The 19,524-nt window shown below is 39.7% G+C and overlaps 1 protein-coding gene across 1 annotated transcript; it reads left to right on the forward strand.

Moving 5' to 3' along the window:
- Window positions 1–2,169: 2,169 nt before the first annotated feature.
- On the forward strand, window positions 2,170–19,285 carry LOC124125721 (histone-lysine N-methyltransferase SUV39H2-like). Its single transcript, XM_046489087.2, has 6 exons — window positions 2,170–2,523; window positions 9,981–10,060; window positions 11,464–12,327; window positions 13,857–14,009; window positions 16,448–16,577; window positions 17,419–19,285. Exons 1-6 carry the CDS (start codon window positions 2,352–2,354, stop codon window positions 17,895–17,897), a joined length of 1,878 nt encoding a protein of 625 aa, XP_046345043.1. The 5' UTR covers window positions 2,170–2,351; the 3' UTR covers window positions 17,898–19,285.
- The last annotated feature ends 239 nt before the right edge of the window (window positions 19,286–19,524 follow it).

The raw sequence follows: 19,524 nt of genomic DNA on the forward strand, positions 1-19,524 counted from the left end.
TATAAATGTAAATAATTACAAAGATATGGTTTGGGTTAAATGGGCACAGATTGCATGATTGCCATGATTGCAATGGACATTTATAGAATAACCCACGAGGTACGAGTGATTACGCAAAATATGTCACGAGTAAAATTAATGTTTTAAGTTCCGAGTGATTGAACCCAATGAGAGAAAAATAGTCCCGTCGACCAATGAAAATTGACATTTGTTTAACTGACCAATCAGCTTCGAGAATCACTTATTGCACACTGTTCAAATATCAAAAAGTTATTACACTGCATATTTGAGCCCATATGGGTAATAATCATGAATATGTCCTGCATTTATACTGTTTATTAATTGGTGATCACTACGCTCACGCATTAGTATAAATTAGTGAACGCGGTCACTCATATTGGCATAAGTTCTAATTGGTGAACAGGGTTTAATCTGGCAGGTGGGTGAACTTAACTCACTCACCAGCACCCCTACCAATTGTGTACCCAACTAATCCCTCTATTGTTCTACGCCTGACTGGGTTTGTTGTTTTAAGAAATGTTGGGAAACCGGGGGCACCCCGTCGAACCTGCCTTTTTCCGCCATGACGTAGCAGAAAGGATCCCCGCCCACGTAGGAATATACGGCAATGAAAACGCCGATAAAGCAGCTAAACTATCCTTTAAAATCCCAGAAATAAGCTTAAACCTACCCATCTCCAAATCAGAAATTAAAAGTGTTAACAAACAAAAAATCACCAAAAAATGGCATAACCTATATCAAAACTCAAATAGCCAAATCAAAAAGGTTCTCAAAAAACCCCTAACCAAACCAAAAATTCTACATCCGTCCAAAAAAATCGACAGAGTAATTACTAAACTCCAAACAGGACATACCAACCTAAATAACCACCTCAAAATAATAAGAAAACACGCAACAGGAACCTGCCCACATTGCAAACAACAAGAAACCCCAGAACACGCACTCATACACTGCACCCACTACCTAACACACCGAACTACACTACAAACCACCCTAAATCTAAATAAGGCTCTTACTCTAGAAGCAATCCTAAACCCACAAAATAATATAGAAAAATTCAAAGCCTTAGGCGTATACTTAATCAAAACAGGACTAATAAATCGCATTTAAAACCCCAATAAACTACCAAAACCAGACCACATAATCAAACTAACAAACTTCCAAACTCAGGTCCCTTAGTTCGTCCCCCAAACCCTCTTGGCATTTTTTCAAAATTTCAAAATTTCCAAAATTCTATATAAGCTACCACTAAAACACCCCTACTGGATTGCCAAACAACTTTTTCCCCTTTTCGGAAATACATTTAATGGCTTGGCCGGGCCCGTGTGCGAAATACGCTGCAGTCGGAAAGCGCACGTAAAATCTCCAATATAAGTAAGTAAGTAAACAGAAAGGCCCACAATATTGTGATACTTACACCCCACCCCGCCCACCCCACACGCCTCCCACTACAATACAAGCAGGTAACCAAGTATATTTATTTGATAAGGGCGTTGAGCCCCGTTAGCACCATGCCTGCCGTACAAAATGTTTATTTTTGAAATTACAGTGCATACTGTTCCTTGGGGGACAATGCTGAAAAATAAAGTTCCGAATGAACATTTAAAATTAAATAGATAGAATATTAAAATAAAAACACACACAATAAAATAAGGTCTTATGGCGATATGGTGAAGGAGGGTGTTTTTTTAAGGTGCAAAGGGATGTGACCGGGTTCGAGCTTTGAAAAATGTGAAAGCGACGTAAGGGGTAGCTGTAGAAGTGATATAAATTGTGGGAAGTGACGGTAGGGGTTATTTAAAGATGCGGAAGTAAATAACTTGCGCGGGAGATAGTGTGATTAGGGAAAGTGTCAAGATGACAATGTTTGATATTTAAATTGCTATCTATAAATCCATTTAGCTAAATATGGTAAAATGTTATTAAAACAAGAAGTGTCTCAGGGTAATGCTGACATGATTATGTTTATAGTGTTTTTATTATTACTATTGTTTTCATGTCGTCTGAGACCTACAGCGCTTCGGGCGTTCCTCCCATATAACTGGAATACTTTCATGTGATTAATAATACATGCAGTTACAATTTGCGCAAGGGGAGTCTCAGCAAGTCTATATAGGAATCTTTAACGAAGGGACGTTACTCTTGATGTGTTCTGTTTGAACCAATCAGTGAAAGGGCACTGTGCAAATGGCCGCGAAACATTTAAAATTGCGCCCAGCTATGTAAGAAGGACCTTGTATCCTGCATGTCATACTCCGTATCTTCTGTTTGCAATTTCCTAGAATGCAGGACATTTGAACAGGTATCAGTTTAAGAATAAGAAACATAGGATGGCGGATGGCGACCATGATGTTCGTGTGGCGTGCCTGTCCGGAATCTTGGATTTGCAACGTGTTTGCCAGAGAGAAAACCTCCAGTTTTCACCCGAAACCAATAAGTTCCTTGTGTACCAGACCTTGAAAAAGGTCGGGCCATGGACAGCACAAAAGCTCATAAGTAAACGTAAGTATGTGTGTTGTGCACTTAATTAAGATCTATCGTTTTTGACCAGTACAAGCCTATTGCGCACGAACTTTAATCTGTTGTCAATCGATAGGGCCTATAGTATAAGATCTATGTTCTAAATAGGAGCACACTAAAAGTGTTCCGTGACAGTGCCATTGGAACGAGCATACTGAAATCATGAACTAATTTCATTTTACCGACAATACATACAAGTAGTGACGGTATATTCAGTATTGTACCCTTTGACACAAAAATCAATATGTTCACAACATCAATTATTTAATAGGCCTAGGCCTTATTCTTAGAATGTCATTTACCAGTGACCTTTTGAATAATCTGTATGAATTTACATTGTATTTCTAGTAGTTGTCACTTGATATGGTGACTTGAACCAGTCACAGTTAGGTGCTGTGTCGACTTGTGATTGGCGAATAGGGCCTACTCTTGATTCATTATTTACATCTACAGTTACTTGGACATCTGTTCATATGGCGAATGGCAACCCAATGTTATTTGTTATTTTTCTATAAGGCAGACTTGAAGGGGCGGTCGGGTAGCCGAGTGGTTAAAGCATTGGCTCATCACACCGGCTTGCCATGAATAGCTGGAAAATTGCTGATGCGGCGTAAAACAATATTCATTCATTCATCACGCTGGCGACCTGGGATCGATTCCCGACATGGGTACAATGTGTGAAGCTTATTTCTGGTGTCCCCCGCCATGACATTGCTAGAATATTGCTAAAGGCAGCTTAAAACCATACTCACTCACTCACTCTCCGGGGAGAAATAGAAAGTGAACTCATCTTCCAGGGGGAAGGGAACTACAAAAAAGTCCAGTTTCCACCTTTGCGGCGAAGTCAGCTTGAATTTCGTGGCTCAATCGTACTGCCACAAGTGGCCACCAGTGGCTGTTACAATGCCATTGCCCAGTGAAGACAATCTGATTGATAATAGGGATCTATAATGGAATAAAAAGGGTTTTACTTCGTGAGCACCTTGATTAGAAACATGAAAAGATTTGGATAACATCTGTTTATGCTTAGTTGATGTCAACATGCTTTGCAAATCCTTCAATCGACCGAAATCTGCACAGCAGTTTACAAACCGGGCCGAAGTCTGTTAACTACCTTGCTTCGGAAAGATGGGTAAACTTTCTAATCAGCATCAAGGTGTTTAAATTTTTGGTAAGCCTGATCTTTTTTAAACTCAAAAAGGCTGTACTTCTGAAGGTATACTCGGACCCCATGGTACCGCGGCATTCATCGTATCGCGGCATTTGTGATTTCCGGTAGTTCACGCGGGACACGCCTCTTAGCGGCTGTCTATTAATGCTAATCAGTAACCAGGAAGTGCTCACTTCGTAAACAATTTCAATTTCCTCGGAATGTGAAATTTTGCTGTAAGTAAGGAGTTATTAATCCGTTGATACATATTTCTGGCATCTGTTGTAATAATGCCTTACCCCCATCTATCAATGGCCAACAATATAACCCGCAGTTCCCCAAGTAAACTTTCTCTATCAACCTGAACTAGATCATCTGCATATTCATGACGACTAATGAGGTAACGGAAGTTACGTAGTCCGCACATTTTTTCCCGCTCTGTGCCCAGAATCTATTGGGAGATCATAAGGGCCATAATGCCAAACTTAGAAATACGTTCTTCACTAGTAACCAAAAGATAAATACATACTTTGGGCATACTAGGAGTGCTTTTTATATATTTATTGTTGACTTTTAACATTTTTCCATTTTGTGACAAATTATTGTCATCCAATTTTTTTTAAACAATCTTAAAATATCATTTCTGATATTTTGATGTTGACTTATAAAAATATTTTTCTCTTACATTTTGGTAAATATGCATTGAATACCTATTGCTGATAACACATTAAGAATTTTACTTGTGCTTTCTTTGCACTTGTCTGTACAAATCACTGATGTCTGGCATGATCATACCAAGTGGTTGGTAGAATTATGTCCTCTTTTTGTCCAATTCGGATCTCCATACACAACTTTTCTCTGTACCGCGATACGATGGAGTTCTCTCCCTTGTCAAACTGAGCGCGAGGCCCGGCTTTTACTCGGAGCTACTGATGTAAATAATGAACTTTTATAAGTAAAATATGCATTGTTTGATAACATAAATGATATCTGATACAGAGAACACGAATAAACATAAAGGTTAGTGAGTGCATTTTGTTCCGTTTAGCGTACATGACAAGTACCGCGATACCCCGAGGTTGCAGGCTATATCTTTTTTGGGTGGCGGCAGTTTTCATTTTCCTTTCATTTAGATTACCCAGGGTTCACCTGACATGGCATTTTGTGGAGAGGGTACCAGACCTATATTCACAGAGTTATCAGAGTAAAAGATCTGGTTTTATTAAGATTGAGTTACAAATAAAACATTAATGGCAACATACCATGTTCATTGCATGGGAAAGGAGATCGAATGATAAGAGACTCAGAACTCCAGATAAGCTGCCTATCTGCGTGAAATACGCATCAGAAATACACAGTAAAATATAATCTAAGCGTATCAAATACGCAACGAACATTACAGATACGCTACAAAAATCAAACTTGTGCGTATCATCAAAATATTGTGAAGTAACCCTGCGTATTCGATTAGCAAATCAGCAACTTATTTTGAAATTAACGGGCATTCCGTCAACCTTGCCAAACTCCACGATGACAGTAACATCATGATCATTTGCCATCACACTTTCTTGTGGAAGTATCGTGGTATTTTTTAGTCCTATAAAGCTCTCGAACCCACACAACACCAGTTTGTAGGGACTAGATGAATAGTGTTTTTAAATATTTAACTTAAATACCCACATGTGTAAAAACTAGTGGGTAACAGAAATTTGAATACGCAGATAGAATTACTGATACCCAATGATTTTAAAATGCATGGGTAAAATACCCACAACACCAAAAGCTTATCTGGAGCTCTGTGACTCCACCGCTGTGCCAATTCACTACCTCGTTTATCCTCACTAATCCAGGGTATTATATCTCCATTCTGTTGTGATATATTCTCTAGTCCCATTCAGTATTACAGCTTCGTTTTCAGACTTGGTAAAATGACAAGACAGCAGCCATTCTTACAATAGATGTAAAAAAATATTCATGATCAAAACATAGGGATTGGTTCCTGACTTTGTGTGCTGTCTCAAATACAGCTGGAAACATCTAGCAGCATAAGAACATTTATCATTTAACTAAAGCATTTATCCATGACATAAGCTTATGACATAAAAACATGTATGTCATACCCCAATGACATAAGTATGCAAATTAGATAACCGGAAGTGGGACTTTTTTCGCCGGTGCACGTGAGTAGGTGTTTACAAACAACATGGATACCTTTGATGTGGGAGACATTATTTCAATTATTCTGCAAAAGTCTGTTCAAGTATTTTGTTTAAAATAATCCGAGGAACTTTTTTTCTCAGCGAAGGAATATGTCATAAAGGAGTTAGGGGGGTTGTTTATTTTGGTTTACACGGCTATGGAAAACATGTATCACTACGCACGATCTATACGTAAGATTTCGACAAGTTGCTGATGTTAATGTTTAATGCAATTATTCCTTAATTGGGAAGCAAAAATGTGAAAATGATAAATAGAATTCATCACTCGTGTTTTTTAATATGGGAAATATCAACCTCGTCCCGTTAATCGGTATTTGCTCGGCAAGAGTGTTAACTGACTTTAAAAGTCCAGTTTCCACCCTTGCCGAACTAGGCTGGTATTATGGAGTTACATTTTGGCTGGACCAGTGAGTCTATACATAGTCAAATCAAAATCGCACAACAAAATCGAAATCCGGTTTGTAAACTGTCGTGCAGATTTTGGTCAATTACAGGATTTGCAAAGCACGTGCACCGCCAACTTGTTGTAAACAGATATTTTCCAAACCTTTTCATGTTTTTAATCAAGGTGCTCGCGTGACAGGTGCACTTCGCGATGTAAGATCTGTTTTATCACAATATAGATCTTGATTATCGATCAGATCGTCTTGACAAGGGGTCCGGAAAGTTTTAAATCCCAACCGGACAAAAAGTTGTTATGTTCAGTGTTCCCCTCGTTATTGTGCTAACTCGGTTACACGCTAACTTACAGCGTGCAGTAAAGCATGGCTCCCAAAATTTACTAACATTTTTAATAAACTCAAGTCTTCCAATGACACAATGTTTGCCCCCATGTCAGAAAACACTGTAACACCGGAAATACCAGTCAACATATTCGAACTGAAGTACGCAATTTAATCCTATTATCATAATATCTTGTTCATTGTTTATCTGGACTAATGTTTGCAATATGTTTTATTAATTATATTCAAAATTTCATTCAATAATTATAATAATGTTTACAATAATTTCGGCAAAATCATATGCGAAGTGATCGTTAGATCGCACAACTCAATTATATTTACAGCCACCACGGTCAGATTACCGCTATCGATGCCTTGAAACGAACTTTAGTTGGAAGAGAATGGATACACATATCATAAATGCTGTACCATGACTCAAAGTCATATTTATGGCAGTTTGACTATTAAATGTCCACATAACGTTTTCGCAATCGAAATACATGTAGTGCAGGAAGTCCCTACAGTGACTGGTCAAAATCATTCCATACCTCAAGAAATATCCTGCATACCATCTGTACCAAAGTGCTACGCTTATGGTTCTTATAATTTTAAGTAAATATGGTGGAAGCTGCAACTAAAATAACACGATTTTGGAAAATATTATTCCTGATAAAATAATAATTTCAGATACAATTTTTCCGACCATTGCATCAAAATTCTTTGAAGTTGTATCAATGGGTACGTTTTAACTGAATCACCGGTAGATTGGGAGGAAACGTTTATACAGCTGATTGCTATTTCCGGCTTAGTTTACGAGAAAATACACACGGTAATCTTAATCTCTGTATATAAAACAATGCCTTTGAGAGCAGGAAATACATTTTAAATGTTAAATCATCATGTCTAGTGTTTTTTTATATCAAATTTCATACTTTTATTGACCAAGTTTGTTTTCCCGGTAATTCACCTTAATTCGCTGAGGGGATATAACACTCATCAATTATTTGGATCCCATTTGTTTAAAATGTCTGGACAAAAATTTAAATGTCCGGTAAGCAATATTTTAAGACATTTGAGATTCCGGATCGGACATGTGCGGTGCATATGACCGTTTCCGGACCCCTGGTCTTGACTGGGCGCCGCCATTTTGTTTTAAACAAATGCAAGTGATGGACTCTGATCGTTACATTGGAGAGGTTTAGAAGGGACATAACTCAATATAGCAACTGGTGGCGCTACGATCGAGCCCAGGAATTCCATACTAGTTCGGCAAGGGTGGAAACTGGACTTTTATAGTCAGTTAACTCTCTTGCCTTGGTAAGATGAAGAGCTTGGCTAAGTACTCAGTAGGCTTGTTAGGGCTGCTACTAATACGCTGTGCAACGACAGAAACTAGCTGTTTTAGTCCTCTAGTCCTTATAATGAGAACACGTAGCAAAACCTTTAAAATGCCAAATTTCTACTAGTACTTTTAGTTAGCTATTGGGCAGTTTGGCATATAATTTCTCAAGTTTTAAGTAACAACTAAATACAGGTCATATCATAGACAACATTAATGAAATGGCTGATATACGGAGGTTTTTGATCGGGGATAGTGGGGTTATCGACAAAAAAACCATGATGTAATTAACAAATGGGCCGAAAATAGGACACTTTCTAAAAAATAGTATGACTGGAAAAAAAGAAAACGAACCTTGCAATATGCGTGGTTGAGCGAGTTTTGAACGGGAGGCAATGAATGTAAATATCAGGGAATTATTTTGTACTGTCTGCTGTAAATAATAACGGAGAACATAAAACTTTAAGAATCTTAACAGGGCAGGTGAAAATATTGCAGGATAAGTTAGGTTTAAGAAATTTTTCAAGCTCTGATGTCACATGATTTCTTGTGAGTAGTAAATAGTAGGGCATGTGTTCTGGGTTTGTTTGTTTTGTGGGGGGGGTGCGGGGGGGCGGGCGATATTTTATACTTTTAACTTAATTTGACATTTCGGCCATCTATTAGACATTCCGGAATATGTTTTGTTCAGTTTTCAATTTTGAATCGGGATTTTTCAAAACATGGTCTGGAATTGAAGCCACCAGTTTGAAACTACTGTCTCACAGCACATGAAGGCTGCCTTCTGATTGGATAATGTCGACTTCTTGTTAGTCATTTCATTGTTTGGTAAAAATTCGCAAAAGGTCATTCTGACGTGACCTGGATTAAGATTTTAATGAGATTGTGTAAACATCTGTAAAAACACGAAACCAATTGAGCTGCAACTTCACAGGCTTGTTCCCACCATGTAGACATCTGAATTTGTTCAAGATCTTTGAAGCCGATTTTTAAATATGGCCACCTTGTTAGCGGTTAGTCATATTGAAAAAGCTGTTTATGAAAAATCACGAAGTCATTTTTGTTGAAATTGTAATGAAATTTGGCATGTGTTGTGTACTACAGTGGAACTCAACAAATATCACATGTTCTGTCTTCTCAATTTTTTAAATGTTGATCTTGATTTCACCTTCACACTTCTACCATACTGAAACTTTTTATTGTCATTTCTCAGCCATATTGTTTTTTGAAAAATGGAATCAATTTTGTATCCACGCACATTGTGTTTGTAGCAATACATGTTTGTTTTTATTTTCACCTATATTTGACTTTTGCACTTTTAAATTCTGTAAAAATCCAATTTCCGCCTCCGTGGTCGAGTGGCAGGGCGTCCGCCTGGAGAGAAGAAAGTCCGGGGTTCAATCCCCGGCCGCGTCATACCAAAAGACGTTAAAAGATGGTACTTGTTGTTACCTTGTCTGGTGCTTGGCATTATGGGGCTAAAACAAAGACTGGTCGGTATACTGTGTCTGAGTGGGGTATTCATGTTAAACTGCGGCATGGTATCTCAGTGAGCTAGCACTATAAATCAGCATCAGTCCGGACTAGTACACGCACACATGCATGCACGTCGCTATATAAGTGCAATAGTCTTGGATGCGACTTTAAACATGTTAAACCCAATTTCGCCTCACCTCACTATTGTCAGAACAAACCCAAAATGCACATCTTACCATGCTTACCAAGAAACTAAATTTTATAAAACATTTGTGAGTATATTACAAAATAATGGATGGTTCTAAATTAGCCAAAGATTTTGTGAAATGTAAAAAATAAGTCATCTTGCTAAATCTTAATTCAAATAATGAATGGACTTTTAACCAAGAAAAAATATTCAAATTTGTGTATTTTCAAAAACCAAACAAAACGAGATAAGTTTGTCAACAGAATCCTTATCTTGGAGAGGGAAAGTTGCTGGGAAAATACTTTGGTGTGACTCGCCATGGTAACGGGTGTGATTGTTATTTCAGTGGTGGAACGAGGAGACCTCCAGTGGGAAACAGATGAGGACTTTGAAGTGGAAACCGTTATCGATCACTGTAATGAAGAGGTGAGTTTTCCCTTGAAGTGTAAACCTGTAGTCAGGTCCTAGGACTGATAGTAAGTGTTGGTGTTTGATGTAGGCCACAGGCTTGTGTACAATGCAATAGATTTAATTTGGTACCTACAAATGTTCACGGGGACATGAAGATGTCTGTGTTCTGGTGATGTTTTCACAACAGGTTTGTTTGCCAACTCTCAATCTCATTAAAATCAGATCTTAGTTCTCCCTACCCCTAAACAAAGATCTGAGGACATCTCATTAGGGGTCACGTCAGAATGACCTTTCATCCGACCAATCAGACCGTCGCTTACCAGATCATGAAAGTCACAGTCGGAATGTGATTTCTAATCATGCAACCTCGAAAATTTTAACACAGAGATTCCAAACGATAGTTACGGGCTTAACAACTGAATCCATACAATCTAGACCATGAATTAGCCATTCCAGTATGTTCTTTTGTTCAGGTTTCCATTTTTTTATCGAGAATTTGTCAAAATATGTTTCAAAGTGTAGTCGCCAATGTGAAATTAGTGCCTTAAAGCACGAGAAAGCTGCCTTCTGATTGGCTAATGCCGACTTCTTGTCAGTCATTTCATTGGTCCGTCAAAGTTCGCGCAAGGTTGGTCTTACATGACCAAATGGGAGGTCCTCAGATCTTTGTTTAACGGTAGCGAGAACTAAGATCTGATTTTAATGAGACTGGCCAACTCTAGGAATTGAAGAATTGGACAACACAATATTTAACCATTAATATTCATTTAGAATTTTCAAGATTACTTCTTTCCCATTCAACCCATGAAGATCTTGGGTAGAATAGGTCTTCAGCAACCCATGCTTGTCGTAAATGGCGACTATGCTTGTCGTAAGAGGCGTCTAACAGGATCGGGTGGTCAGCCTCGCTGACTTGGTTGATGCATGTCATCATATCCACTTGTGTGTATCAATGCTCATGATGTCAATTACTGGATTGTCTGGTCCAGATTCGATTATTTCAGACCACCGTCACATACCTGGCTCAATATTGCTGGGGGGCACAGGTGGCCCCGTCGTCTAAGGCGCTGCAATTCGCTGTGCAGAGTTGCGTCTCTTGGGCACGCCAGAAACCTATGAATGTGGGTTCGAATCTGATTATGTTTCTAGGTTTGTCAGCACCATACCTGTGGTCGTGGGTTTCACCGAAGTGGTAAAGGGCCATGTTTTGCCCCCTCTTCATCCAGGCCAAAGAATGAATCCAGTAAATAAGCTGAGAATTGTCAAATTAAACCTTTCTCACACTCAGACTACGATAGTTTTATGTGGAACTTTGGGTGGTAAACTTGGCAAATAGAAACTAGTTGTGGGCCTCTAGTTGTGATTTCAGTGATCATTTTCTAAGCGTACATGTCCATTTGATTTGTTACCTTTTCCAGGGAGTTGACTTCTACCTGATCAAGTGGAAGGGATGGAGCAACAGCCACAACTCCTGGGAGCCTGCCGAGAACCTGCAGTGTCCTGAACTCATCAAGGCCTTCCACTCCCTGCCACCAAGCAGACTAGGAGGGAAGAGACGACTTGCCGACATTGCCAACGGAGGGGACAACATGAAGCTGAACAAGAAACGCAGAGTAGATGAGATCTTCGCCAAACTGGTAAAATCCCCGATTCGAGAGATAATCTCCCCACTCCATCTCCTGTCACTGTCCAGCCCTAAGAAGGGCAAGCTGCCCCAGTACAAAGGTCTCATCACCGGGGATGACCAGAAGATCAGGAAAGTTAACACAGGAACGTCTTACACGAACCCTCGAACAAAGGGCTATAAACAGAAGAGGCTGGAGGTTCAGAAGGCCTTGAAAGAATGGGAGAAGCATCTCAACAGCATCAGCACTGACCCAGCTCCCATCAGTGTGGAGAACAATATGGACCTGGAGGGACCACCTGAGAACTTTGAATACATTAACGATTATCGGGAGGGAGAGGGGATCACAATTCCCCAGGATCCTCTCGTCGGATGTGAATGTGATGACTGCTGGGATACTCGCAAGGGTTGTTGTCCGGCTGCTTGTGGGGCGGAGTTTGCGTACTATAAGTATAAGCGTGTGAAGGTTCTCAAGGGGACCCCTATTTACGAGTGTAACAAGCGCTGCAAGTGCGGACCTGATTGTCCCAATCGAGTTGTTCAACATGGCCGACAGTGCAAAGTTTGCGTGTTCAGAACTCACAATGGCAGAGGTTGGGGCGTGAAGGCACTGCAGAAGATCAAAAGGGGAACATTCGTCATGGAGTATGTGGGAGAGGTGAGATACACCTTTCAGATATGTTTTTGGCCCTCTGGATTCCGGGTTAGAATTTGTCCCCGCAAACTCTGCTTGTCGTAATAGGCGCCTGTGGATTGGGTAACATACTGACTTTGTCGATTGCGTGACATCGTATACTCTGATGGCATGGGCTGCTGCTCAGTAACTGGTTTGTCTGATCAAGACTCGTATAACTGCAATATTGCGGAGTGCAGCGTGAAACAACAATGTGTTGGAAAATTATAGCAAATATTGGTAATGATGAAAACGTGAGTCAGTGAGCGCTTACAATAGGCCAAAAGATTACAAAAATAACTTGTGGTTAGAAAAAAACAACAACAGGCATGTGTCGCCTGAATAAATGCAGCATTCAAAATTATGGTGGATCTTAGGGTTCTTCAAGTTTGCTCCTGTAGTATGTGAATCTAGGGACCCTGAAACTTTTGTCGTTAGTGCCTTGCCAAATGCCTTTTGACTTGCATCAGTATCACCCTTGTGGGGATTTGGGGTAAAAATTGGTTCACTAAAATCACGCCACACCACACCACACCACACCACACCACACCACACCACACCACACCACACCACAATGTCTACAGGAGATTGTGTCAGGTGAATTTTCTTATCAAACAACCTGTGTTGTGATTTCTAGATTCTCTGTACGAGTGAGCAAAGCATTTCCGAATGTAGGTAATAAAGACCACGCCATTATGTTGCAAATGTTTTATGCCCCTGTCCTTTCTGAGCGTTACAGCATTGACATCATGAAGGGAGTACTATCGTGTCCTGTGTGGGATTTTTTTCTTAATATCAACTTTTCTAAATCGAGGTGGTAAAGAAATGAAGCTTACTTGTTCTAGAAATCTGAAATCTGATCTGATCAAGAAGCTGTCTATCCTTCATTTAGATCAGGTGGTCAAAGTTCACTCAGGATTCACCTGAGATGACTATCTATGGAGACCGTCACGTAGAGATATCTTTCTTTGCTGAGACCTATGCTTGTTGTACAATGTTGTAGGAGTTGACCTAATGCTTCGTCGTGACGTAGTTGATAGCCAGTCATTGTGTCTCCCATAACATCATCAGTGGTTTCATGATTTTCTTGAAGATCCTGGATAAAATAGGTCTTCAGCAACCCATGCTCGTCGTAAGAGGCGACTAACAGGATCGGGTGGTCAGGCTCACTGACTTGGTTGATGTATGTCATCGTATCCCAATTGCATGGATTGATGCTCATGATGTCAATCCCTGGATTGTCTGGTCCAGATTTGATTATTTACAGACTGCTGTCATATAGCTGGAATATTGCTGAGTGCAGCGTTAAACAACAAACGAACGATTATTTTCTTACATCTGGAATATTGCTGATTGCAGTATTTGCATCTTTAACTTTAACTGAGGGCTGATAAGGACCCGTGAACCTTTATGCTTAATTTTGAACACTAAAATGTATCCAGCACATAGTGATTGCAAATAATAGTCACACATAGTGGTCTGCGTTTGACAAAAGCATTTATCCTATATTTCAGGTTATAACAAATGAGGAAGCGGAGAGACGGGGGAAAGTTTACGATGCAGAGTGTCGGACATACTTGTTTGACCTGGACTACAATGATGGAGACTGTCCCTACACTGTAGATGCTGGTTACTACGGCAACGTCTCGCATTTTGTTAACCACTCTGTGAGTACTGCATTTTCTTTGTCATGCACGTATATTCTTCAGTTCAGTTCCCACGAGTATTGAGCCCAATGAGGTGCTCAAGTCTGTATTGTAAGCACTGATGGTTTCGGGAGGTCACGGTGGGAGTGATTTTTGGACTTATCTACCTGCCCAGAGGCTGAATTTCAGCTCCTAGTCTTAAGCAAAAGTCACAGAGCTCGAGATAACTTTTTCGAGCAGTTGAGTTTTACTCTGGGGTTTCTATTTTAATTGGGTTATTACATTTTTCATTGGGAAGCCAATATTTTTTCACTCATCTATTCATCACTCTATTGGGTTTTCCCCCAAAAGAGTAAACATTTTAAGATTTAAAAATAAATTAAATGTTTTAGATGTATATAACCATAATAACTCTTCTAAATATATCAGCTTGACTTGGAAAGTAAATTAGCTCGTAATTGTGTTTCAGAAATTTGCTCCCTTGAACGCATGTTGAAAAAGCTTCATTAGGTATTTACGAGTGCTGTTTTTATACATTTGAGTTTTTCATTTAATACTTAATTGAAAGTAATTGGGTTTTGAATATCTGGGGGGGGGGGGGGGGGGGTATTTTTACGCAAATACGCAGCTTTTCTGTAGTTCTGATGTCAGTAACATTCCCAAATTGGAATGGAAGTACAAATTTCCATCTTTAAGTTACTCAGCTGATGTCATGTTTTTTGGAGGTGACTTATATTTCACTGATGAAGCAATTAGCAACGTAACATCATTGTTACAAACTGAAAGATATTACACAATTTAAATGATAAAAGTTTAATCAGAGCTTATTGTAAACTTAGGATTGCTTTGCACAATTTTAATGTAAATGTATGTCGCATGTCCAAAGATATTGTGAAGTCTATTGTGAGCTCTATTTGTACAAACTGTTCATCCAGAGAAGTAGAGGATGAATACCATGTCTTACTTATATGTGTCTTACTTACGTATTCCCATTTAAGGTATACTTTTCTCCCCATGTTGCAAGGTATTTTTACCATCGGTTAATGATAAATCTGCTAAAGTCTGAAAATCCTGATATGATGGTCACGATGTAAGAATAGTGTTTATTGCATGAGTGGCTATTTTTTAAACCACTGATTTGCCTGGACGGGACTCTTTTACTTGTTATATGATCATGGTGATAGAAACTTAGTTTTACACCTCTAGCCCTTAGTGATTACATATAGCAAAACCCTTAAAAAGGCAGATTTCTACTAGTCCTTATGGTACCTTAACTATTGGGCAGTTTTGGTAAGGACCATAAGACTAGTGGCAATTTCTAATGCTGTTATATCGCTGGAATATGTTTGACTGTTGCATATATGTAATATGTTCATCCCCCTCCTCCCACCAAATGTTTTCCATCTCTGTCTTATTTAGTGTATTATATCTCCATTTCTTTTGTTAAATATCCTGGACTGATTCACAAGCATTTGTACTGAGCCAGGTGGAAGGTTTAGAGGTAGTGAGGTACAAAGCTTTGGTGGTGTATGGTCCAGGGTATTTATTGAAAAAAAAATGGAGATATGATACATTAGATAATTGGACCAGTGAAGATCCGGGGTAGAATAGGTCTTCAGAAATCCATGCTTGCAGTAAAAGTCGACTATTGTAAAATATCTACCAAATGTAAAGATTGTTTTCTCAATATTCTTTTAAATTATTTTCATGGGTTTGGCATAATATTACCATGATTGCTCAATGCACATTTCACCACCCCTTTCAAGTACCAGAGATGAGCTGTTTGGTATTTTAACCGAACATGACAACGTTCATGTACCACCCCTGCTTGCCTTAAAAGGCGACTATGCTTGTCGTAAGAGGTGACTATGCTTGTCGTAAGAGGCGACTATGCTTGTCGTAAGAGGCGACTATGCTTGTCGTAAGAGGTGACTATGCTTGTCGTAAGAGGTGACTATGCTTGTCGTAAGAGGTGACTATGCTTGTCGTAAGAGGTGACTATGCTTGTCGTAAGAGGCGACTAACGGCCTCAGGTGGTCTGGCTCGCTGACTTGGTTAATGCGTGGATCGATGCTCATGATGTCAATCACTCGATTGTCTGGTCCAGACTTGATAATTTACAGACCGCCATCATATAGCTGGAAAATTGCTGAGTGCAGCGTTAAACGACAAACAAACAAAACTACATTAGATAATTGAGGATGAATGTCAGCATCTGAGTTTAACAATAGTATTTCTTCAAGAACTCTTTGTTTAGAATCAAAGTTGTATTGGATCAGCAAATATTTATTTCTGCATGAAACATGTTAGAATAATCAAATGTTTTTTTGTTTTAAAAAAATATATGTTTTTCACACAATATTAAGGCTGCCTTCTTACACACAATAATTATTGTTTGCTTACCTAAACCAAATGTTCGAATGAAGCATATAAGGTATCATATCATGTCCTTTTTTCAGTGTGACCCGAACTTAGAGGTGTTTGGGGTGTGGATAAACACACTTGACCCAAGACTGCCAAGAATTGCCCTCTTTTCAAAAAAAGATATCTTGAAAGGAGAGGAACTTACCTTTGACTACATGATGACAGGTAAATGTTATTAATTATTAATTAATGTTACTAAACGATTGCAACTTGAAACTACAGTCAGGAGTTTTAGCTACCATATATTTATTATTCAATTCTGGGTAATTGGACATATTAGAATGGGGGGACATGGATGGCCCAGTCATCTAAGACGCTGCAATTTGCTGTGCAGTGTTGCGTCCCTTGGGCATGCCAGAAACCTATGATTGTGGGTTTGAATCCCGGTTCACCCTGATTATGTTTCTAGGTTTGTCAGCAGCATGCCCGTGCTTGTAGGTGTCACCGAAGTGGAAAACGTCTTTGCCCTACATTGCTTTGGGCTTTCCTCCCACATTAAGATGACACGCCATGATATGAATGGAATACTGTTCAAAGCAGCGTGAAACCCAACTCACTCACTTTCAATTACATAGCCTATAAACTTTGTAGAGTGATCCCCGCTATAGATTCTCTATGACTTGCTCATAGAATTCTGATCCCATTTTCACACATGATGAACATGATGGCCATACTGAAAATGCCATTTTTCCCTTTTTCTCATCCATTTCTGTATGAGATTATGAAATTCAGTGTGCAGCAAGTATATGGTGTGTGGAATATTTTAATATTTAATCGAGCTGCAAACTTTGCCCTTCACATATTTGTCTTTTATGATTGTTTTGACATGTCTGGAACAACAAGGCCTATTTCGTATAAATGATCCCATCTGGGTTCTCCAGTCCATCTTTAAACATGACCGCTGTTATTTCTTCATAACGCAGGTGAGCTATAGAGCCTTGTGATTTGGGAAATTAATCAGACTTTCCCCGAGTCTTCTCTTAAACTTTAGCTCCTGTCATTTCAGGGGACACAACTCTGCAAACTGTCTCCCAAGTGGCAGAATCCCAGCTGCCGCCCTTGCAGCCCCCCCATCAGACACCCCAGTCCGATGACACCACCAGTGAATACTCCTACACCTCTCAGGACCCTGACTCTAGCTCAACAACCACTTCCAGGTCACCGTCGAAAACTGGAAGTTCCCCTTCAAAACCTACTGGGGGAAAATCTCCATCCAGACCTGAAAGCAGGTCCTCCTCATCCAAAGAAGGAAGATCCCCATCCAAGGCCAACCAGGATCAGTTGCCAGCAAAACTGGATCCCAGTCTGTCTTCGAAATCTGGAAGCTCCAAATCTCCCTCCAAGAGCATGGCTGAACCAGATGACAAAAACATTGATGCCGATGACACCAAGTCTGATATTTCCGATATTCCTAACCCTGTCCGTCAGCAGTACAGGATGGTGTGTCAGTGTGGGGCTGCCAACTGCAGGAAGTACCTGTTTTAGTTGTCCTCGTCTTGTCCATCTTGTTGACCAGGACAAGGGTCAGCTTGTTTTCTCCTCTGTTCTCCTCAGGGAAATGTGGATTCCTCTTGTATGCAAGAAACTCTTCTAGATCTCTTTTGTGAAATGAAAATACTTTTAATTATGAAATGCAGTATTAATCACATTAATATGTTTTGGGGTTTCAGATTTTGATGCATTAAGAATATCTTTAAACATGCTTCTGTTGGCTGTGTGGTTTTGAAAAATACCAACATTGTTTTATTTAATTCTGATTATTGAACTTTTCTTTGAAACAGAAAATCAAGTCTGGACATGACTTAGCAGATTACCACGAAACATGAACTGAACTAAAAAATAATGTATCATTCATGGATTTGTGTCAAAATAGGTTTTCAGGATGGGAAATATGAATTTTATTTAGGAAAGATGTTGATAAATGTCAATCATATGCCAATTTTTTTCTAGATTGAAGCCTCTTCATGTATTGTATGTATTATTTGATAGTTTATATCCAAAATATGAATTAATACAGGAATTGTGTCACTGCTTATGTTGACAGGGTATCGTATGACAACCCAGAGTTATTATGCTGATGTTTGAACCTGGCGTGATACTGCCAAGTTTCAAAAGGTTGTCGTTAACTTTCTAAAGGAGGGGGGCTGTGCTCCATTATCAGATGCCCATTATTAGTCTCGGTAAGATCTGACTTGGGTCATCTGTGTATTTAGGGTACCATCAAAGGAACCATTGCAAGGATGTGGATTGTGTCCTCAGCATGGCGACAATTGTCATTGGATATGTGCAAGAATAATATTATTACGGAAGCAAATGGCCGACTAGTAAACCATGGTAACACTGAACTGGTGTTAAAACCAGGAACACCGTTAAGGAGTCTCAGACATCACAGTTAGTATTCTTTGATCACCTAGGAGAGGTTTCAGTTAGAACCTGTTGTTACTCACTGGCTGGAACAATGTTATCCAGTAGTCATCATTAACCCTTATTGAACCTCATGTAACTAGTCCTCAGAGGTTTTAGCTAGTCCTGCTTGAACGAAACTAAAATGTTTACTTTGTTTACATTTTCTGTCAGGTTTATTCAGTTACAATTGTAGCCAAATTGAAGCATTGACTACTAGTTCCTCAAATGCTACAAGTCAATTAGGACTGCCATGGGTGGAGGTTTCCTCGGGCTAGGGCTAGGGCTAGGGCTAGGGCTAGGATTAGCATGAATTTCGAAGGCTGGCTGGTTCTAACCACATGGGGGGTGGGGCAGTCGGGTAGCCTAGTGGTTAAAGCGTTTGCTCGTCACGCAGAAGACCCAGGTTCCAGTCCCGACATGGGTACAATGTGTGAAGCCCATTTCTGGTGTCCCCCGCCGTGATATTGCTGGAAAATTGCATAAAGCGGCGTAAAACCATACTCACTCACTCACTCACTCACTCACTCACTCACTCTCTCTCTCTCTCTCTCTCTCTCTCTCTCTCTCTCTCTCTCTCTCTCACTCACTCACTCACTCACTCACTCACTCACACACACACACACACACACACACACACACACACACACACACACACACACACACACACACACACACACACACACACACACACACACCATGCAGGGTT

This window comes from Haliotis rufescens, unplaced genomic scaffold, assembly GCF_023055435.1.
Source record: "Haliotis rufescens isolate VD_foot unplaced genomic scaffold, xgHalRufe1.0.p SCAF_45, whole genome shotgun sequence".
Taxonomy (NCBI): domain Eukaryota; kingdom Metazoa; phylum Mollusca; class Gastropoda; order Lepetellida; family Haliotidae; genus Haliotis; species Haliotis rufescens.

Excerpts from the sequence above, each read along its gene's own strand:
- LOC124125721 (XM_046489087.2), top strand. The coding sequence starts at position 2,352 with ATGGCGGATGGCGACCATGATGTTCGTGTGGCGTGCCTGTCCGGAATC. Across the intron at positions 10,061-11,463 it reads TCGATCACTGTAATGAAGAG|GGAGTTGACTTCTACCTGAT; the intron begins GTGAGTTTTCCC and ends TACCTTTTCCAG. Across the intron at positions 16,578-17,418 it reads CTTTGACTACATGATGACAG|GGGACACAACTCTGCAAACT; the intron begins GTAAATGTTATT and ends CTGTCATTTCAG.